Source organism: Pipistrellus hanaki (assembly GCF_964339955.1).
Source record: "Pipistrellus hanaki genome assembly, chromosome: 18".
In the NCBI taxonomy this organism is placed as follows: Eukaryota; Metazoa; Chordata; class Mammalia; order Chiroptera; family Vespertilionidae; genus Pipistrellus; species Pipistrellus hanaki.
In genome coordinates, this window is record NC_140520.1 from 21063142 (window position 1) to 21085192 (window position 22051).

At 49.8% G+C, this 22051-nt stretch overlaps 1 protein-coding gene across 1 annotated transcript in view; it reads left to right on the forward strand.

The window, feature by feature from the left end:
• The first annotated feature begins 6590 nt into the window (after positions 1–6590).
• Positions 6591–22051, forward strand: part of CACNA1E (calcium voltage-gated channel subunit alpha1 E) — a 370106-nt gene continuing 354645 nt past the window's right edge. Inside the window, exons 1-2 of the mRNA XM_084866127.1 lie at positions 6591–6645; positions 7901–8021. Coding sequence (XP_084722253.1) covers positions 7973–8021 — 49 coding nt within the window. The 5' untranslated portion in view covers positions 6591–6645; positions 7901–7972. The remainder of the gene's footprint in view (positions 6646–7900; positions 8022–22051) is intronic.

A 22051-nucleotide genomic window follows, 5' to 3' on the forward strand; every position in this document is an offset into this window, starting at 1 on the left:
TTCTTTCTTTCTTTCTTTCTTTCTTTCTTTCTTTCTTTCTTTCTTTCTTTCTTTCTTTCTTTCTTTCTTTCTTTCTTTCTTATTTTTTCACCAGCTGGGAGGTGCTATTCCCGTGGGATGGGAAAACTCAGCACGGAGGGTCTTGAGCTTCTTCAACAATATAGTGTGGATGCAAAATCAAGTTTGGGTGTCATTTTACAGAGCAGTGTCTTTTTTTTCAGGGTATATGCTGGTATTTTCCTCTCTCTCTCTCTCTCTCTCTCTCTCTCTCTCTCTCTCTCTCTCTTTCTCTCTCTTCCTCTCCATCTCCCTCTCTCCCTTTCTTCCTCTCTCCCTCTCTCCCTCTCTCCCCTTCTGCTTTAAATCTTTTCCTTCTTCTGAAGCTTGGTCAGCCTGCCTATGGCTCCAAGATTATGAGAACGTGGCACTTGGGGAGGGGGTGGTGGGACAGCTCATGGGAGTCTGATGATGAAATGTGACAGTCGGTGTGTGTCTGACATCAGGAAGATTGCATCACTTGGCAGATCTTTGAGGGAGAGGCAGCTCCATCTGGATTATTGAGGGGGGGGGGTGGCTAGTGGGCCAAGGCTGCAAGGAGACATGCCTGGGTTCCTGAGTCATGACCATGAACTGTGAACTCTGCTGGAGGCTGTCCCAACCTCATGGGAGCTCAGTGCATACAAGCGGCCGTGTGTTCATCAGCTGCCCCTGCCCCTTTATGTAACACATGAGTGGAAGAGAACTCATTAGGGAGCATTGGGAAGAAGCCCTTGTCTTCCAAATTCTTTTTTTTTTTTTAATATAAATTTTATTGATTTTTTTTTTTATAGAGAGGAAGGGAGAGGGACAGAGAGTTAGAAACATCGATGAGAGAGAAACATCTATCAGCTGCCTCCTGCACACCCCTACTGGGGATGTCCCCGCAACCAAGGTACATGCCCTGACCAGAATTGAACCTGGGACCCTTCAGTCCATAGGCCCTATGCTCTATCCACTGAGCCAAACCAGTCAGGGCTATCTTCCAAATTCTTGCCTTTCATTCACATTTATAGCCAAGGCTTCTACCGTGTTTCCCCGAAAATAAGACATCCTCCGAAAATAAGACCTAGCGCATGGAAAGATAAGACATCCCCTGAAAATAAGACCTAGTGCAACTTTGGGAGAAAAAATTAATATAAGACACTGTCTTATTTTTGGGGAAACAGGGTATCAAAAGATGATGATCAAAAGACTATTTTCTTTGTTTAAAGCAGCTGCTTCCTGGATGATAGAATCCACATTGGTGGCTCTCAGCAGGGGCCAGAGTCACTGCCCACATGTCCCCTGGCCCCTGGGCTGACAGCCCCTGTGCCTCTAGCCTCCATCTGTTGTCCTGGTGGCCCTGATCCCAGGAGAGAGTAGGCCTTACCGGCTGCAAGTTATTTGGGTGTGAGGCACCTGTTGGGAACTAACACCTTGGCAGGAATGCTATTGCTGCCTTTTGAGTTTGCCCACCTGGCACCAGGGCAACCCCAGCAATGGGCTGATGGGAGCTACCAGTGGGTACGATCCACTGTCCCTATTCCTGGTGGAGCCCATTCTCAATCCCTCCAGGAACTATTTCCATTCTGGAGAGTCCCCGCCAACAGGTCTGAAAGGGTCCCTTGATCTTGGCACACCATGTCATCCAGACAGTTTGGGAGGTGCTCTTTCCCCACCCAGGGTGGTCCAGGGGCGGCTGAGGCTCAGGTGAGCTTCTGTCCAGTTTCCTCATGCTGTGTGCATTCCCGGGAGTGTCTTGAGTCTTTAACAAGCAGTGGTTCAGAAATGTGTGGTTCCAAGCAACTTACCCTTTCATTCAACCACTACTTGTTCAGTGCCTCCCAAAGACAGCCACTGGGGACACAGCACGGTTTTTGCTCTTAGTGAACTCACTCACCAGGTGAGGTGGCCACAATAGGGGCCAGCAGGGCATGGTGGGAGCAGATAAGGGGGGCAGGAAGGCTTCTTAGAGCAACTGCTGTCTGGTCTGTAACCTGAAAGATGATGGGATTAGCCAGGTGAAGGGAGGTGATAGGACACTTTCCAGCGAGGAGGAATGGAATGTTTATTTAAAAACTAGAGGCCCATTGCACAAATATTTGTACAATAGGTCTTCCTTCCCTTGGCTGCTGGCACCAGTTTTCCTTCAGCACCCAGGACCCAGGCCTTTGCTCCAGCCACAGCAGAGAAGCCAAACCTTGAGGCTTCTCCACTCCAGCTGCAGCCAAGAAGCCAAGCCTCTTTAGTCTTTAGTCTTTGCTCAGGCCAGAGCCTTCAGTCTTCACTCTGCACCTGCATATGCAAACTAACCTGCCATCTTTGTTGGGCTAATTTGCAAACTTACTCCTGATTGGCTTGTGGGCATCACAGAGGTATGGTCAATTTGCATATTTCTCTTTTTTTAGTGTAGATAGCTGCTTTACAGGTGAAATCTTATGGCAAATGATAGTCACAAAAGAGAAAAAGTGAGAGAGAGGAGTACATATGGAGAAACATAGGAAACTAACAGAGACCAGATTGGTAGAGACAGAGACAGCTGGACAGAATCAAAAGTCTGGACAGACACAGAGATGGGACCACACAATCATGGATTGTTACAGCTGGAAGAACCATGGTGAACATCCACAAGCCTCCCCTGTTACAGATAAGGAAACTGAGGCAAAAACACATCTGCCAATCAGAAAGGTATTTAGTTGGAATGCTGAGTCATATCTCCTGCCTTCCAGTATGTCTGAGAGAGGAAGAGATAGAGAGGGATGAGATGGGGGAAGAGGAAGTCAGAGAGGTAGGGAGAGGCGTGTAGCTGAGATGTGCTGGCATCACACAGTCAGGATTGTCACACCCTGAGGAAGGAACTGAGGAATGAACAGAAGCAGGGAAGTTTAGATGAAATCTCAGCTGGGTCTCTTTCTTTTCCTTTCTCCTTCACCTTCCTCTTTCTCTCCCTCTCTTTCCCCTTCCAACCACATCCTACGTAGAACTAGATGTCAGGAAATCGGTTTCCATGGCTACTAAATGGCATTCAAGTAGGCTGAATTATTAAACCAGGGGCTTTTCTTTGAAGCCAGGGCCCCAGAATGAAGTCCCGTTAGGGGGCGCGGTATGGGGCACAGGTCTGCATCAGGGCTGTCCAGGGTGCTCCCTGGTAGGTCTGGCTCAAGAGAGGAGAGCGTGCCTTGAGCCCTGAGCCTTTCCCTCTCTGCACGTAGAAAAGGCTGAGACGTGGGGAGGGCAGACATCTGCTGGGGTGAAGAGGTGGAGGGAGCCAGGCCAGGCATACCGAACCAAAGCCCTGTATCCCAGCCTCCTTCCCACCTCCTCCGCCTGGAGCAAATAGCGCTGGACAGCAGCCACCACTCATCCAAGTGGGACAAGAATCAAAACCAATATTTTTGTTATGTCTGAAAGGACACCATTTGTTCTAATTAGTTGCTACTTGTAGCCAGAGAGGCAAACAATAAAATGGCAGGTGTGTCTGAGAGCACATCATCCTTGGACATCTGGGGTGGTGATGCCTGCTGGGTAGGTCAAGGCCATCTGTCCTGGAACCATCGGTTGGCCAGCCCGGCCCTCTCTCAGGAGTATGAGTGGGCTTGGAAGTCTTGTTTGTGGGCACACTTGTTGTTTGTTTTGATGATGGAGGGGGTGAGTATGGATGCTCTTCTCTTCAGAAGATTCCAAGCCAGGAAAACCAGCAGCCTTCTGGTACCCCAGCTCCGTAAACTTTTTCCATTACAAAAAGAAACCCAATCATTGGGGTGTGAATGCGCCTGCTTGCTGGCTGATGGAAAAGGGGCCCAGTGGCTGGTGAGGGCACTGTCTCTGTGTGTCCATATGTTGGGGTAGGGGTGGGGGGGCCAAGAAGAGTCCATCTTGGGGTTAATGGAGTCATCCTCCTTCCCTGTAGATTCTGCAGGTGATTTCCTAAAGTGGGAAAATCTCTCTTCCTCCTCCCCACCTTTAGAGCCTCTTTTCCCCTGAGAGGTAGGGGTTCTGGTTCCCAGGATTCCCTAGGATTTACCTTCCTTTGGGCAGAGCCCAAGATTGCCACAAGGGAGTCCCATTGCTTTCTGATGCTTGAACCGGAAAAAAAAAAAAAAAAAAAAAAAAATACAGTCTTAATAAGGGGAACCAGTTCTGTAAGGCTTTCCAAAAATCTGTCCGCCTCTGAACAACTGATGTAATGGCCCTGACTCTTTTCTTCTAATGCCCAGATGGAGCAGTTTTTAATGTCAGGGCTAAAGGCCTGGCTTTCTGAAAGTCTAATTCAGAGAGACCACATTCACCTCATTTCAGGGTTGGTGATGATTTTCAGCACTTAGCTGGCTCGGAGGTGGGAGTCCTGGGTCCTCACAGACTGACACCCCCCCCCCCCCCCCCAACAGACCTCTGCGGGCCAATGGGAACCAGCCAAGGAGGCTGCACAGCCCTTGGTCTTGGCTTCCCTTCCTGCATCCCAGACTAAGGGGGAGGGGAGAGGAGCCCTGGGTCTTGTGGCTACTTAGTTGCCTTCAGCACCTGTTCCCTGGCACATGCCAGTGGGGGGCGGCGGGTGTACCGTACACGCTTGCCGAGAATCCCTGCTTTCAGCCACAAGGAGCTCCCTGCTGAGTAGGAACGTCTGACTGTCCTCATTCAGTTCTGGCAAACCTCGAAGTAAACCTTCAGAGGACTTGCCCATCTGTGCCGAGGCCCCGTGGAACGAGAGCTGCCCGGGATGCCCTAACTGGTTTGGCTCAGTGGTTCTGGGTTCGATTCCAGTCAAGGGCACATGTGGGCTCCATTCCCCCATAGGGGCCATGCGGGAGGCAGCGGATCAATGATTCTCTCTCATCATTGATGCTTCTATCTCTCCCTCTCCCTTCCTCTCTGAAATTAATTATATATATATATGAGAGAGAAGTCCCCACCCTAGCACCCTACCCCTTTTCTTTTCCTCCTCCTCCCTCTCCTCCTCCTCCTCCTCCTCTTCCTCCTCTCCTTTGTTTCTCTCCTTGCCCCTTTCAATCAATTCTTCTTCTTCTTCTTCTTCTTCTTCTTCTTCTTCTTCTTCTTCTTCTTCTTCTTCTTCTTCTTCGTTGTCGTCGTCGTCGTCGTCTTCCTCTTCCTCTTCCTCTTCCTCTTCCTCTTCCTCTTCCTCTTCCTCTTCCCCTTTCCTTTCCCCTTCTCTCTTCCCCTTCTCCCTCCCTCCCTCCCTCCCGCGCTCTGATTCTGAGCTTTTGCTGGAGAGTGGGCAGCTGTGTATGGCCACCTGGCAAAGCTGGACTGAGGAGATGGGCTGTGGGGTTTTCACCAGCAAGGGCTCAGGGAGGCTTCCTGTTCTTCTTGAGGGAAAGATGTGCAAGAATCAGAGGGATGGTTGGGCAGAGGACACTAGGGATTCAGATCTAGAGAGCTTTGGAGATGTCAGTATGACTGTGTTTAGGGCTCTTTTATTATTTTTGTGCTCTTTAACTGTTCCCCCCCATCCCCCCGCCCCTGCCTGGGAACAGGGTATCCCTTAGAGTCCCCAGGGCGCCCCTGGCGACTCTCAGAGAGCCTCGTCGTCCCCATACTCCCCCCCTGTGGCGGGCTCCAATCTTTGGGCCCTGTCTGGCTCTTCCCCCTCTCTTCCCTGGACGCTTAAAGCCACTCTCTCAACTGGGTCCTTGAAGCCCTCACCTCACACCTGTTTCTCCTTAGACGTAATCATGCTCTCTCCGCCAAGGTCCTCCTGCCCGCCGGGCAAGCGCCAGGACCCTGCAGCCCGGGAAGGACCCCGAGCAGGACTTGGCACCCACTCCTGCCCACCAACACGGACGGTGTTTTTAGATGGAAATGGCCTGTGGAAGTTTGAGGCCGCAGAACTTTCGCACTGAAGCCCTGACTTATATGTCTGGCCCCAGGCTGTTTACTACACAGAAGGTAGGGGGAGGTAAGGGAGTGAAACAGAGCCCCGCCCTCAGGCAATTCCTCGCCCTGGAGGCCCGCCCGCGCACCCGCCCTGCCCCGCCCCGCCCGGGTGTGCACCGCAGCCTCGTGCCCCGCCTGCCCCGCCGGGGTGTGCACCAGCTCCCTGCCCCGCCCGCCCCGCCCGGGTGTGCACCAGCCCCCTGCCCCGCCCGCCCCGCCCGGGTGTGCACCAGCCCCGTGCCCCGCCCCAGCCGGTGTGCACGCTCACGCCGCGTGCTGCCCCGCGCCGCCCAACAGCCCGCCCGCACCCACTCGCGGGTGCTGCCCGCGCCTGGACAGCTCTTCCTTCCTCGGTGTGGATACAGCTCATTCCTTAACTCTCCTCCCGCTCCCCCCCGCCGTGCGCCCCACTGGGGGCCATGTGGTGCCAGCTCTCTTTGGAATTGTCAGAAATTTCCTTTCCACTCCGTGGGCAGGAGACAGGTTTCTCAAAAAAACCCCACAAAACGGCCTCCCTGCTTTTTATTTTCTGTCTCACTCCCTTACCTCCCCCTACCTGCCTGCCCGCTGCTTTCTCTGATTGCTCCCTCTCCTCCACTTCAGTCTCGCCGGTCCCCTCTCCCCGCTCCCCTCCCCCCACGTGTTTGCTCTTCGGAAAATAATTCAAGGATGTCTCGGGAATACTAGCACACTCCTCATTCAGCCGGGCGCGGGACTCTGCATTAATTCCAGGTAAGCCCGGGGCGTGGGGTTTTGCTGCTGAGGAGACGGCTGCCTGGGGGCTGCGCTGCCCTCCCCGCGGCCGCTCCTTCCCCGGCTGCTACCTGTTGGGGATGCATGGACCCCGGAGAAGCCTAGTTTGCCGGAACCTTCTCCAAGCCCGTTCTTCTTCCCCACGCGCTACCCTTTCCCTTGCAACTTCGGGGGCAATTTCCAGGGCGTGGGAAAGTACCGCGTCGCTGGGGTTTTGGGGGTGAGCGGTGTGCCCCTTGCCTGGCGCCCAGGGCTGGCATCTTGTGTGTGGTCGTGCGTTCGCTCAGCCCGCCGGGAGGGAGGCTTGTGCCGCCCGGAGCGCAGCCAGGCTCTGAGCAGGTGCCAACCGCAGGTCTCCCCGATCCTGGGGCCTGGGGACCTGGGGCACCGGGAAGTTTTGTGGGGGGACCACTCCAGGGTAAGGCTAGCTTCCAGCGAAGTTTGTGTGAAGGAAGCTGCGTGCGCCCTTGGAGGCGTCCCGGGATTGGCAGACTGGGGGGACCTGCAGCCGCGGATGGTCGGGCAGCGAGTGGACCCTGTCATGGGAGAAGGCTGGGAATCAGGCGGAGGAAGGGGGATGCGGGGCAGCTAGACTCCCTGGAGTGACTTGCTTTCCCACGCAGCCTGGTCCCCCTGCGCGAGGGTGATTGTGTCCCTTTCCAGGCACGGAGCCCTGCGCCTCTTCGCCTTGTGCTCCTGCCCGGGAGGGGATGAGGGGGGGCACCAGCCGCATCCCCCTGAAATGGAGGCTTCCTCCGTGGCTGTGGGGATAGAGGGGCAGCGTAGCCACTCACTCAAGCCAGGATGTCCTCCCTCTCCTTGGCCTGGGGCTCTGGCTGCCCAGAGCCGGTGGTTCAGGCTGAGTGAGTGGGTGGATGACCAGCATCTGGGGCTTTTAATGATCTGCATGCTCTTCCCCTCGGAGGCCATGCGTTGGAACATTGATTCTTACCTACAGGTGGGGGCCTAGAGCAGCGCCATGTCACAGAGACATCGCCATTAGGGGACAGGAGTCAGTTCGGCTTAACACAGAGGAGTGTTTCCTTGGAACTGAAGGATGTTTCCAAGGCTTCAATAAGAGCATCCCTCTGTCTTGGCTGACATCTGAGCTGTCTTTCCTGGGGGCTGGGAGCTGGGATGAACACTGTGGGGAAACTCCCCGTTGACAGTTTCCAGAGAAATGACGAATGGAAAATAGAAAACTTTCTCTTCTGCAAATTTGTGGGTCTTGTAGATTGTGCAGCCACCCCTAGAGCCTAGAAGATGATGACCTTTTCCTGCTTGATGCCATCCTGCTGTCCCTCACATGCTCTGTCTCTGGCCAGCTAAGATGTTCTCACCACTCTGGAGTTTGGGTAATCTTGTAATTTATTGTCCAAGCCAGGGCGCTTCTGAGAGTGGACAGGGACATTAGTAGTAATTACCCAAGGACGATAGAGACTGTCCAGACGGAGAGGGACAGATGATGAAACCAAGAGCGATTGACTACATGGTGAGAGGTAGAGACCGCTCCAGGGGCAGCGTGCAATGCTTTCCCACCATTTGTATGTTGCTTCTTCCTTCCTGGATGGTTCTTCCTGACTCAGATCTCAGATGGACTTTATTTCCGTTACCTCTGAGAACCCGGTTCTGAATGCGAACCCCTTTCCTTTGACAAAAATCCCACCTCCAGGATGGAACTTCACGCTCTGACTGCAGGGATTACACACAGAGGGTTATTTACATGGAGCTCTTTCTAGCTCTCTGTCTGCGTCTTCGTGGTATTTATGAGTCTGGGGCTCCCAGGAGACCATCTGTCTGCCAGGAATTGGAAGGGCCGCGTTAATGGCTGCGTGATGCACAGTGACCCTCAAGTCACACGGTTGAGCTGTTGGATCACTGTTGTCGGGTCTCCTGGGCTCTCCCGAGGCTGGAGGTGGGGAGGATCTTGTTGAAGAAGCATCCGGTGGCAGGGAAATGCCCAGCTTTTACTTCTTGGCTTGTGAGAGGGCATGAGGAGGATTCTGAGAGGATGTGTCCGTCATAGCTCCATCCTCCTGGGAGCCCATGGCTCTGTCAGGCAGCCAAGTCCCTGCAGAGCTTCAGAAGGTTTAGCTACAGCTTATTGAGTGCTTATTGTTTTTCAGCCAATCCTAGCCAACAATAATAAGTAGGTATTACCTTCATTTTATAGGTAAGGAAACTGAAGCTCAGAAACGTTAAGTAACTTGCTCAAGGGCACCCAGACAGTAGGAGCAGAGCTGGAATTCAAACCCTAGGCTTGCTGACCAACCCTCCCTGCAATAGGGCTTCTTGTGTGCTGAGGTCAATGGGGTCAGTGTTTGGCTCACAGACTTAGTCCTACCTGTTTGGGGTCTGGGGTGATGGATGATTCCAGAGTCAGGTGAGTTGGGCAGTCCACTTGGCCATCTTGCCTGGACCTTGCTTCATGCTGCCCCCGTCCTTTCTGTCAGTGTTGTCCTTTCTTGGTGCCTGAAGTTTGTGTCCCTCCTCCCTGCCCTGCTGCCTGCACCATCCCTGGAGGGGTCTCTCCACTTCACTGTACTCAGTGGCCTGGAGGGTGGGATTGTCTCAGGAAAGGCAGAGACCCGTCACCGTCTGGTGTGTGCCTTAGTCACTGGAGCCTCTATCTGTAAGGATCACAGCTGAGGGATTCCAGTTTTCTCAGAGACTGACTAGGGTCTAGATTTCAGAGAGCCTCCCCACCCCTTGTTTTGCCCAGAAATACTTCTATAGATGATCAAGGGGACCTGACCACACCCAGCTGACAGTACCTTGGTTAGATTCCTCAAAGCCTCTCTGTCAGGAAGGCAAAAATAGAGCCATAAATGGGTAACTCTAGACATTGTTTCCATCTATTCATCATTCCTATTTTCCCTGTAGCACCATGTCAGCCAGGCCATGAACAACATTGGGGGAAAGAAGGTATTAACAACTTCTTAATTGGGGCGGGATAGAGAAGAGAGCATTGGCCTGGACTTGACTCCTAGCCCCGACTCAGCCCCAGGAAGTAGCCATGTGACCCTGGGCAAGTCACTGACCTCGCTGGGTCTCCTCTTGCCTGGAAATGAAGGTTGGGCAGATGCTCTGCAGGTATTGCCCAGTTCCAACCAGCTAAAAAGCCATAGTTCCGGGGGGCTTCCCGCTCTGCAAATCCTAGGCAGAGCTGCTCCCCTCTCTCAGCGGCGGGTAGGAGAGCAGATGGGGCTGATGGATAGGCGATGGATGGAAGCGGCCTGAAGGACCCATCCTGGGGAGGAGCAGTGACTGCTCCAGGTCTCTGGTGGGCATGTCTCAGCCCAGTTCTGGTCTGAAGAAGTGGGGCTGTTTATCTCCTATCTAAGCACGGGCCAGTCAGTTATTGCATCCCCAATAAGTTGATATCATCTTGCATCCCAAATAAGCGATAGAGAATTGGGAAGAGCAGGAAACAGCACTCTGCTAACCAATATTTGTAATAGGCCCAGCTGCAGCGCTCGTGGAGGGGAAGAACGTGTGTCCTCGTGGTACAGACAGTGTGTTTGGGAACATGGACCTAGGCCCGTGGTCGGCAAACTGCGGCTCGAGAGCCATATGAGGCTCTTTGGCCCCTTGAGTGTGGCTCTCCCACAAAATACCACAGCCTGGGTGAGCCTATTTTGAAGAAGTGGTGTTAGAAGAAGTTTAGGTTTAAAAAATTTGGCTCTCAAAAGAAATTTCAATTGTCGTACTGTTGATATTTGGCTCTGTTGACTAATGAGTTCGCCGACCACTGGCTTAGGCCATTGGACAAAGTATACATGTGACAAACTATAAAGCTGTTTGGAATGAATAATCCCATTACAAAACCCACTTGTTATAGTACAGAGTTGATGGGGGGGGGTATAAATTAAGTACCTTCATGGCAGAAGCCAACATGTGTGGTGGGGCTAAGAGAGAAGACTCTGGATCCTGAATAGGGTTAGTGGTGGCAGCAGCAGCAGCTGACTGGGTGCTGGGGAGGGCACAGAGCTGGGAGCACCAGCAGGAGGGTGTGATGCTGTCTTGGGTACAGACCAGACCCTGCAGCCTGGGGTGGGGCAGCCTCCTGTGGCTTTTTGTAACCTGGGTGTATAACCTGGGGATTTCTAACCTGGGTAGCAAAATCTAGGGCCACTCTGCTGGGCACGCCTTTTAACGACGGAAATGTCATTATAGTTGCAAAAATGCAACTTGCGGTCGAAGTAGCTCTCTTTGTTTTCTGTACTGCAGAGGAGTCTGTGTTATTATGCCTCATATGTATCTTTTGTAGCTTTCTCATGAACAGATGTGTACACAGCCTTTTGCTGGGAGGAATGGGAAAAGAAAGATGAAAATGACATGGTTCTCACTCTCAAATAGATGGTTTCTATTTCTAAGTACAGTGCTTTGAAGAAGTCCTCATTTCTTTACCAATGGCATCAAGGACCTGGTCTTGCTCCTGTCTTTACGGGCCACAGACCACGGGCCAGTCAGTTAATGCCCTGGGCCTCCACTGCACCATCATCCTCAGGCCCAGGACCCTCCTTTCAGAGAAGGTGCCTCGGTGCCTTGAAGCCATGCTATGATTTTATCTCACAAAACCCCCCATATTTTTTTGTTTTATTTACTGAATAGGAATTTTATTCTTTGTTGCTGTTTTTTTTTTTTATTTAAAAATAATACTTTATATTTCTTCCTCTTAAAAAAAAGTAAATTTAATTTCTCTTGACTTATTTGGTCCTTGGTTGAGGTTTTCTTGCGTGTGATGACCCCACAGACAAGCAGATTTTCATGCCTTCTCTAGGGAAGGGATTTGTAATGACAGGTGAACACATACCTGCTCCTCTTTTTTGTTGGATCTCAGGCTCTGGGTTAATGAGCTGAGCGTCCTGGGAATTAGCCAGCCAACCACAGAGCCTGGGTGCTGGCCCAGAGTGGGCTCCAGGTTGGGTGTAGGGGAAAGAGCTGGGTTGGGGGCAAAGCCCTAGCTGTGAGCCTCAGCTCTGCCACTTAGTGGAAGTATCGCAGCCTCTGCCTGTGTCCCACGCAGCCTCTCCCACTGCCCCCGCCCCCTCCTTCTGCAGATGTATCCTGCGTGTCTGTTCTGGGCCAGGCACGATTTGGGTCCTGGGAATACAGCAGTGAATAAAGCAGACACATTTTCTACTTTCATAGTGAATTGCAGGAAGGGAGAGACAATAAATTGTCAAATAAATTTGTTGAAAAAAATAAGACTGTGATAACTGTTACTCAGAAAATTAATCTAGGGTGACGTGGCACTGACTGGATGTGCCAGGCAAGGCTTCTGAGGAGGTACTATCTTAGCTGATCAGAATGGCAAAAATGAAACAGGATCCCCATAACCAACTCTCCATGACCCTTGTGAGGAAAAAGTGCAATTGTACACGAAAGTGTTTTGGGAACTATAAAATAAGTGCCCCACATATTATATCGCATTAGGCAAAATTTCTCCATGGGTAAGCCTTTTGATTAATTAATAGTTGCAATCTCAGTCCCTGGCATGGTAGTAAATGTGGGTTAAAAATTATGTATATATAATTGGGAGTTTAGAAGGATTTTTAAAAAATAAAATAACCCCAAATGCCTATCAATAGATGAATGGATGAAAAGCTGTGGTACATAAAATGAAATATTACTCAGCCATAAACAAAGAACATAATCTTACTATCTGCAACAGCACGGATGGACGTAGAGGGTATTATGCTAAGTGAAATAAGTCAGTCAGAGAGAAGTACCATATGATCACACTTATATGTGGAATCTAAAGAACAAAGTAAACAAACAAGCAAAACAGAAACAGACCCATAGGCACAGGGAACAGACTGATGCTTGTCTGATGGTTGGGGTGGGGTGGAGGGCTGTGTGGAAGAGGGGAAGGGTTTAAGAAGTACAGATTGGTAGTTACAAAATAGTTACGGGGATGTGAAGTGCAGAATAAGGAGTGTAGTCAGCTATACTGTGATAACTATGTATGGTGCCAGGTGGGAACTGGCAGTATCATATGCTTTTTTGTAAAGCATATGACTGTCTAAGCACTATACTGTACACTTGAAACCCATACAAAATATTTGTGAATGCAAACTGTAAAAAAAAAAAATGCAAGGAAGAAAGAAAATAGCATGATGTCTGTGACTCACCTTTGTTCCTTCCACTCTTGCTACCATTGGGCTTTCCTGATGATTTTTATCCATGACGTCTTGGGGAGAGTGGAGAAGGTTCCTTGGGCATCACCAGAACAGAGAGGGTTGGAGAGGGGTGGACAGTTCTGAGGGAGTAGACTTCCCAAGGAAGCTCCAGATTGCTTTTCGGGCTTTTCAAGGTCTTCTTAACCCAGAGAAGAGGCTAGCTTATCTGAAATGGGTAGGCGATGCCACAGTCTCCCTCTTGCCATCCACATCTGGGAAGAAGGCTTCACTTCCCTTGCTTCTGCACCCTCTGGGTCCCTGCCTTCCTCCAGCCCTGCTGCCCTCTCCCTCTTCTCTCCCACTCTGAGGACTGAGCACCAGGAGTCCTCTGTCCATGCTGCTGGCTGTTGGCTGTGACTTAGCAGACCTGCTCCCCACCCTGCCACCCTCCCTGAAGGTTGAGTCAATGCAGCCCACCTACTGAAGCCAGTGAGTCATGGCTTTTCCAACTCGCAGGTGTGAATCACGAAACGTGTAGCCCCTGAGATGACAGCTGAGGGAGAAGACTGTGTGCCTGTCCCTGTCCTTCACCTTCCCATTGCTTTATCCTGCTTCCGGCACTTAGAGCCTAGAGCTCTGACCCTACAGCCCTTCCTTAATGGCAAGAGCTCTCGGTGAGGTGTTGTGTTGAAAGACTAAAGGCAGGATCCATGAATCCATGATATGACCAATTCATTCCCATGGCTTTGAATGCTGCCTTTATGCCCCAAATTCCTCCATCAGTTAACTCTTTCTGCATAATGAGTCATCCCCCAAACCAGTCTAAAACCCCCCAAATTTAGTATTTTTCACAGTTCTCTGGGTTGGTTGGGTGGATCCTGTGTCCTGGGCTGGCGTGGCTGGAGCTGGATGGTCTAGGCTGGCCTCACTTATAGATGTGGGTCATCAACTGAGGCAGGTGGACAACTGGCATGGCTGGCATCTCTCTCCTCTTGATCTCTCTTCCTCAGAAAGGCTAGCCCAGGCTAGCCTCAGTGGTCACAGAAGGGTTTCCAGAAGCAAGAGAGGGCAAGTGTGGAAGCATAAGCCTTTTTTAATCCTTCGCTTGTGTCACATTTGCTACTGTTCCATTCCTGAAGCAAGTCACAGAGTCAAGGTGAGACTCAACGTGGGAAGGTCCTCCAAGAAGCAGACATAAAGATCAGATTAAATGTGCAAAGGTTTAATTAGGAGAACCACCTATGAAAGGCAAGGAGGAGGGAGATGAGAAAGGCTGGAAGAACTCTCTGAGCACCATGCAGGTGTGACCGTGAGTGGTGGATGGTTGGGAGCAAGTGTCCCAACCTGCTGTGCAATCTAAGGCTGCTCAGCAAGGCTGTCGGGAAGCCCTCTAGCAAAACTCAGCTGTCAGGGTGCGAGGGGGGTCCTTACTTCCCAGGAGGGGGGCTTGCCTTAGTGTCCCTGCCCTGCTCCTTCTGTGCAAATGCAGTGATGGATCCCAGGGCCAGCAGCTGGGGCTCTTGGTCAAAAAAGCAGCTTATAGTTAGACTTCTGCCAGGTACATTCTCATATCCCCTCCATGGCCATTATTCAAACAATTCATCCCAAAGTATCACCAAGTTATATTTCTAGCTCAGATCTCTCTTTTAAAATCTGGAACTCTATATCTGACAGATTTCTTAATGCTTCTCATTGTCTGTCCCAGAGGCATCTCAGATTTAATGTGTTCAGACTAAAGTCTTCATCTCTACCACCCAATCTGCTTGTCCAGCTTTCTCTCTCTTGGTGAGTGGCACCTTCATCCACCCAGAAGTCCAGGGCCACTGTTGGTACTTGCACTCTCCATGATCTTATAGTCCAACCCTTTCACTCTAGCTGCTTGGATACTCCTTAGTGCTGTAGTCTTCTCTGTCCCCCTCGGCCACCACCTTGACCAGGTCACCATCATCTCCTGTGTAGATGACCACAACGGCCTCCTAACTGATCTGTGTCCCCTTCACAGATCCATGCTCCATTCGGTCGCTCACACAATCCTGAAAAATAAACGTGATCATGCCTCTTCTCAGCTTGAAGTCCAACGCGTTGGCCATGGCCTGTGTGCCCTGCATGTTCTCATCCCCTGCTCTCTCCAGCTTCCACTCCTATGACTCTCTCCTTTACCCAGCACCCTCCACCACCCTCTAGCCACACTGGTCTCCCATAGCATGCATGTGCCTAGCTCCTCTCACTACAGGGCCTTTGTATGTGCTGTTTTCTCTCTTTAATTCCTTCATCCTCTAACTGCCCAGTTACCTGGTTAATGCCATTCCTTGTTCAAGTCTCAATTTAAATGTCATTCTTCAGCGAGATCTTCCTAGACAACTACCCTCTCCCACAGTCCACTTAATTTGGGCTCTTCCAGATTCTTGCATTCTTGTAGTGTCCTGCACTCAGCCTAGTGTGCGTGTATATTTAATATCTGTCCCCGTGGCAGAACATTTTTGGAGGATCGGGACCATGTGCCTATTGCTTATAGCAGTTGGTAGCGACACAGCAGAGGGTCATTCTTGGTCCCTTCAGCACCGTCCGGGCACATAGCAGTGGTGCCATAACTCTTGGGGGTGTGGATAAAGGTGCTCTCCCATTCATTGCTAAGTAGCTCTGCACACTCATTGTCTCTGAATCTCAGCTTCCTTCAATGTATGCAGGAGCAGGACCTACCTTACAGGATGTGTGTGGAGGTGTTGGATCTGTATAAACAATCAACAAACACAGAGGCGATGGTGCTAGGCTTTTAGGGGAGGGGAGAGAAGGCAGAGGGCAGAGAGGTGTTGAGTAAATGCTGGTGGGAACATTGGAGGGAGGCAGGCGGTGTAGGTTGCCTCGGATCCCACACCCTCTCAGGCATGGCTTTGGTGGGGATGTAAAGTTGTGAGGGTTTTCGAGGGAGGAGTGCTGGTTTTCAGAGGTAAACAGAATTCAATTAAAAAAAATACAATCTACAGCCCATTTTATTGTTTTGCTCTGCTTTTTAAAATTTCATAGCAACAGTCTCAATGCCCAAATATGAAGCGCCAGTGAGTAATTTGATTTTATCAAGGCTTGGGAAATTCAGATAACGTCTGTATGTGGGGAATAGCTCCCAACAGGTGTGCCGTTTGGTTTGGCCCATAAAGGGAGAGCATGCTTGCAGTCTGCATTGCCGTTCACTTGCCATTGAAGAAGTTTAATTCTCCCAGCCCTTGGTCCAGGAGCAATCTTCTGTTTGGGAATGGGGGTTGGGAGGGGCTCTAACAGATATAATTATAATCAAGAACTCACCCTAAGTCCAGTACATTAAAAAAAAAATTATTAAGCCTCTAGTACAGCGATGCTTTGGAGTCCCAGGGTTTTTTGAAAATGTTATGAAGGCTGTGGCCATCACCTAGTAGAATGCACCCCCCCCTCCCCCCCATATTCACACAATCTTAGGGAAGCCTGGGGCCTCACGGGGCCCATTGCACTTGGAGCCTTGTTGGATGACCCTGGTCAAGAATATTTTTGGCATTGTGATTCACGGGAGGACTGGGCAGAGGTGGAGGCAGAAGTGCCAGGTGGAGAGGCAGGCCCGGGGCGGCCCAGGCTGAAGCGTCCCTTCTGCAGCTGTGGGCCCAGGTGCCATCCAGAAAGCTGGGCGTGGACCAGCCTGGCCACAGGAAGCAGTTGGTAGCGACACAGCAGAGGGTCATTCTTGGTCCCTTCCAACAGGATGTCGGTGCAATTCTGTGAAAGGGCTTCCCCTCAGGTCTCAGACCCAGCTCACATTTCTTTTCTCCCAGCATGCCCTGCTTTCTCCTATCCAGCTGAATTCCAGGGCCTCCTCCTCCAGGAAGCCCTCGACACCTCTTCCCACCCACCCCATCCTGCTTCCCTGAACCAGAGTGTCCTTGTGGCCAGCGCATCCTCTGAGCTGTGTTCTCATGCTCCTTGTCTTTTTGGTTAACCTTCCGGCTGTAGGACTGACTGTAGTTACAGGGCAGCTTTGAAAGGTCATAACTGCACCTTCTGCCTGGCAACCCCAGGCTCAGAGTGGGAGGGTTAGGAGAGCAGCCTGAGGAGCAGTGGGACTCCACTGAGAGCCCAGGGCCTGGGACGGGACAGTCTGACGGAGGTGACCGTGTTTTTAAAACGTCTCTTTCCTCCTCCAGAAATCATTCCATTTCTCCTTTTCTCAATGCAGTGCAGTTCCTCAAAGAGTTGTTTGTAGCTGTTGGGTCCAAATTCTCTCCCTTTATTCTCTCTCTCTTCTGAATTAGCTTTTTATTGTGGAAAACTTCAAACATATACTAACATAGTGGAATAGTATAATGAACCCTCAAGTACTACCACCCAGCTTCAATAATTATCAACCAGTTCTTTTCACACCTAAATCTCCCTTCTCTACCTTCCCACTGGCTTATTTTGAAACAAATCCCAGCCATCATATCTTTCCATTCATAAATATTTAAGTACCAGTCACTAACAGATAACGGATTAGAAAAATAACCATCATAGCATTACCACACTTGCTCAAATTAACAATTATGTTGAATATCTTCAGATATCTAGTTGGTGTTCAAATTTCCCCAATTGTATAATTTTTTTCTTTAGCAATTCATTTATGTGAATCAGAATCCAAATAAAGGTTACGCATTATATGTAGCTGAGAGGTTTTGAAAAAAAAAACTTATTCTGTAGGTTCCTTCCCCCACTTTGCTTTTGGCCTTATAGTTTATTTGCTGAGGAAACTTGGCCTTTTTTTTCTGTAGATTTCCCCACATTGTCGATTTTACTGGTTGCACTCGCTTTGTGTTGTTGAATGTTTTGTTCCCTGTGTTTCCTATGAATGGGTACTTAGTTCTATTTGATTTAGATTTGATTTTTAAAAATTATTTTGCAAGATGACTTCCTGGGGGAATATGTATTGCCATCAGAGGCACTTATGTCTGTTTTTTTTTTTTTTTTTTTTCTCTTCTTGTGACACTAGCAGCCACTGAAAACCATTGCCTGGATCAAAGTTGGCAAGCCTTTTTTATAAAGGGCCAGACAATAAATATTTTAGTCTGTAGGCCATGCCGTTTCTAACTCAACTACTCAACTTTGCTGCTGCCATGGGGAAGCAGCCATAACCAATGCATACATGACCGGGCATAGGTGAGTGCCACTAAAACTTTATTTATACAAAAAAGCAGGCCACATAGAGCCCAAGAGCCACAGTGTGCTCACCTCTGCCTGGATTGTTTGTTTCATTGGGGTTTATAAAAAGTGGACATTGTAATTCCTTCCTCACTTGTTATAATAATTTATAAAGAGAGATTTTTCTTGCACTATTTGGCTACCCCCATTCCTTTTTTTTTTTTTTTTTTTTAGTATTTTATTGATTTTTTTACAGAAAGGAAGGGAGAGGGATAGAGAGAAACATCAATGAGAGAGAAACATCTATTAGCTGCCTCCTGTACACCCCCCACTGGGGATGTGCCCGCAACCAAGGTACATGCCCTTGACCAGAATCAAACCTGGGACCTCTCAGTCTGCAGGCTGACACACTATCTACTGAGCCAAACAGGTTAGGGCTACCCCCATGCTTTTTGAACTGTCTTTCTTTCTTTTAAAAAAATATATATTTTATTGATTTTTTATAGAGAGGAAGGGAGAGAGAGAGAGAGCTAGAAACATCCATGAGAGAGAAACATCAACCAGCTGCCTCTTGCACCCCTCCCACTGGGGATGTGCCCACAACCAAGGTACATGCCCCTGACCGGAATCGACCAAACCGGTTTCGGCTGTCTTTCTTTTTTTGAAAATAATTTTTTAAATTGATTTTAGAGAGGAAGAGAGAGAGATAGAAACATCAATGATGAGAGAGAATCATCGATCAGCTGCCTCCTACACACCTCCTACTGGGGATTGAGCCTGCAACTTGGGCATGTGCCCTGACCCGGGAATTGAACTGTGACTTCCTGGTTCATAGGTTGACACTGAACCACTGAGCAACGCCAGCTGGGCTTGCACGTTTTTAATGAGGCTCCCCTTTGCCCCCACGCCCAACATTTATTCTTTCTGAGGTCATCAATGACCATCCTGCTGTCAAATCCAGTGGTCAATTTTCAGTTCTGTTCTTGAGACACCTGACTCATCAGCAACATTTCACAGCTGATCACTCCTTCGCCCTTGAAATGCCTTTTGGGACACAGCACTCTCTTCTGGGGTTCTCCCCTCCATCTCCCCCCCTCCCCATATGTAACTCCTGGGGGCTTTTGTTAATTTTTCCTTATTAATCAACCTTTGATTTTTGGATTCCCTAGGCTCAGTCCTCAGACTTCTTCTCTTCTTTATCTACAATCACTTATCCAGAGCCCTACACACAGAAGACTTCTAAATATTGAATATAAAGGCATGTGGATATCACATATTATGCTTAATATGATATTAAACAAGTAACTCTAGCCCGGTCTTTTCCTTGAACACTCCGTGTGTCTATCCAGCTGCCCATGAGACATTTCTGCAGGGATGTCCATGAGACATGTCAAACCTTACATGTCCAAATGGGATTTCTTGATCTTCAGCAGAAAACCTGCTTCTTCCTTCAATTTTGCTATTCCAGTGAATGAAAACTCCATCTTTCTAGTAGCTTAGGCCAAAAAATCTGAGCGTCATCCTTGACACCTCCTTTTTTCTCTCACTCCCCACATCCAGTCTGTCAGCAGATCCTCTTGGCTCTGCCTTCAGAATACATCCACGTCTCACCACCTCCGCTGCCACCACCCGGCGCGAGCTATTGTCACCTCTCTCCAGGATTGTTGCCACAGCCTACTGCTGTCTGAAGCAGGTGGTCATGCTTCCCTGTTGGGGTGCATTCTTGACCCAGCAGCCCCCGGGGACCTTTTAACAACTTTAAGCCAGGACATCTCACTCTTCTGCTGAAAACCCTACCCCACAGCTTTCCAGCTCAGCAAGAGGAGAAGCCAGATCCTTACCATGGCCTACAAACCCTCCAGGCTCTGAATCCCGCCCCGCCCCTTACCTCTCTGACCCCATACCCTGTAACTCTTCCGCTGTCTCTCCCTGATCTAGTCACACAGGTCCTTGCAGTACCTAAGGTGCTTGGCACCTGCTTAGCCTCTGGCTCTCTGCACTTGCTGTCCCCTATGCCCCTTGTATCTGCGTGGCTTGCCTTTCACCTGCTTCAGGTGTCCCGCTCAGGAGACCTTATCAGAGAGGCCTCCCCGACCACATTACTGTTCCCTCCACCCCTGCACCCAGGAAAGCAGAAAGTCAGGAACGTAGCAAAGAGAAGCCGGACTGTCTTTCTCCCGATTCCCTGAGGGAAACTGGCTGAGACCCTGCCCTTCCTTTTCCGCAGACCTCACTCAGCCCTGCATGTGCAGTCGGGACTGCCAACGACGTGTCAAGTCTGAGAGGGGACACCCTCTTTCTCCATGCAGGATACCCACAACCCCCCCCCCCCCCCCACCCCAGAAAGAGACCTCTTTTCTCTTCCTTAAAAGACAAGGTCTTGGTCTCCTCTGGTTGGACTAGCTGGGGCTCCCTCTCCGGGTTCACAGCCAGCCTTGAGGTGCTGCCTTCTAGGTGTTCACTCACGAATCCTGCTTCAGTGTTTCATTCCAAGGCCCGGGGCCCGGAGCCCACAGCTTGCACTGGCCCAGAAACGGCCGTGGTGGCCTCCGCTTTGGGCCTTCCTACCCTTTCTGTCTGTCATCCAGGGATGACCTTGCCCTGGTTCCTGTCCATTCATCTGTGAAAACCCTGTCTGTCAGTTTGGATTCGAATCCACACCTGACATATGGAGACCCGTGGCTCCTGCTGGGAGGAATTGGGGGGATGTCACGAAGCAGGGATGTCTGCAAAGCCGACGCCTCTGAGCCTCTCCCCGGCCCAGCTGCTCGTGGCTCAGGCCTTGGCCCTCACCGCAGAGCACCACCGGCTCTCGGAGCTGCATGGGGCCCTCGGGTCACCTGGACTCACCCTCTGCTCTTCTGCAGCATGGCTGATGGGCAGCCGTGCAGACCCTGCAGTGCATTGAAGACAGCCCCTTCTGTTTGCAGACAGGTCTCACCATTAGGAAATACATCAGATGCTCAATCATCGAGTCTCTTGTTTTTTCTTCTTGATGAGGTGCTTCCATTTTGACTTTCAAAACACTTCAAAAGTGAGGGCTTGAGTGAGGATATAATAATTTAGGGTACCCTTTACTAAGGGGGTGAAGTTCTTAAAAGCAGGATCCTGTCCTATTTATCGCTATGTTCCCAGCACTTGGCCTGCTGCTAGGATGTACTAGGTGCTCAGGAAATGTTTGGTAAGGACATATCAGTGAGGAACTGCTACTACCTACTAAGCACTTACTATATGAACACTATTCTAAGTCCTCTATGTACCTCAAAACACCCAATATTGTGGGCAGTGCCAATGTTACCACTTTATGGATGAGGAAACAGAGACTTAGAAATGTTAAGCACCTTGCCATAGGTGACATCATTATGAAATGGAATAGGCAGAATTCAAACCCAGGAGGGTGGACTAACACTACTTAATGTTTATTAATTTTTATCCTTATTTTTTTGTTAATCCTCACCAAGGATATTTTCTCCATTGGTTTTTAAAGAGAGTGGAATTAGGGAGAGTTAGAGAGAAACATCAATGAGAGAAACACATTGTTTGGTTGCCTCCTACACAGCCCCTGCAGGGCTGGGGATCGAGCCTGCAACCGAGGTACATGCCCTAGACTGGAATCGAATCTGGGACCCTTAAGTCTGGGGGCCAACACTCTAACACTGAGCCAAATTGTTTAGGACTCTATGTTTTATGGTGGTAAAATATAACATAAAGTGTACCATGTTAATCATTTTTAAGTGTTCGTTTTAGGGCCATTAAGTATATTCACATTAAGGCCATAATCACCTTCCATCTCTAGAGCTTTTCTTTCTTCCCAATCTGGAACTCCATGCCCATTAAAAAATAACTCCCTATTCCCCACCTCTCTCCAGCCCTTGGAAACTACCATCCTACTGTCTGTCTCTGAATTTGTCTACTCAAGATACCTGATATAATTAAAATCATAACATTGTTTGTCCATTTTTACTGGCTTATTTCACTTAGTAAAATTTCTTCAAGTTTCACCTATGTTGTAGCAGCTATCAGGGTTTTTTTCCTTTTTAAGGCTGAATATAGCACATTCTGTTTATACGTTCAGCCATCAGTGGGTGCGTGGATTGCGTCCATCTTTTGCCTGCTCTGAACATGGG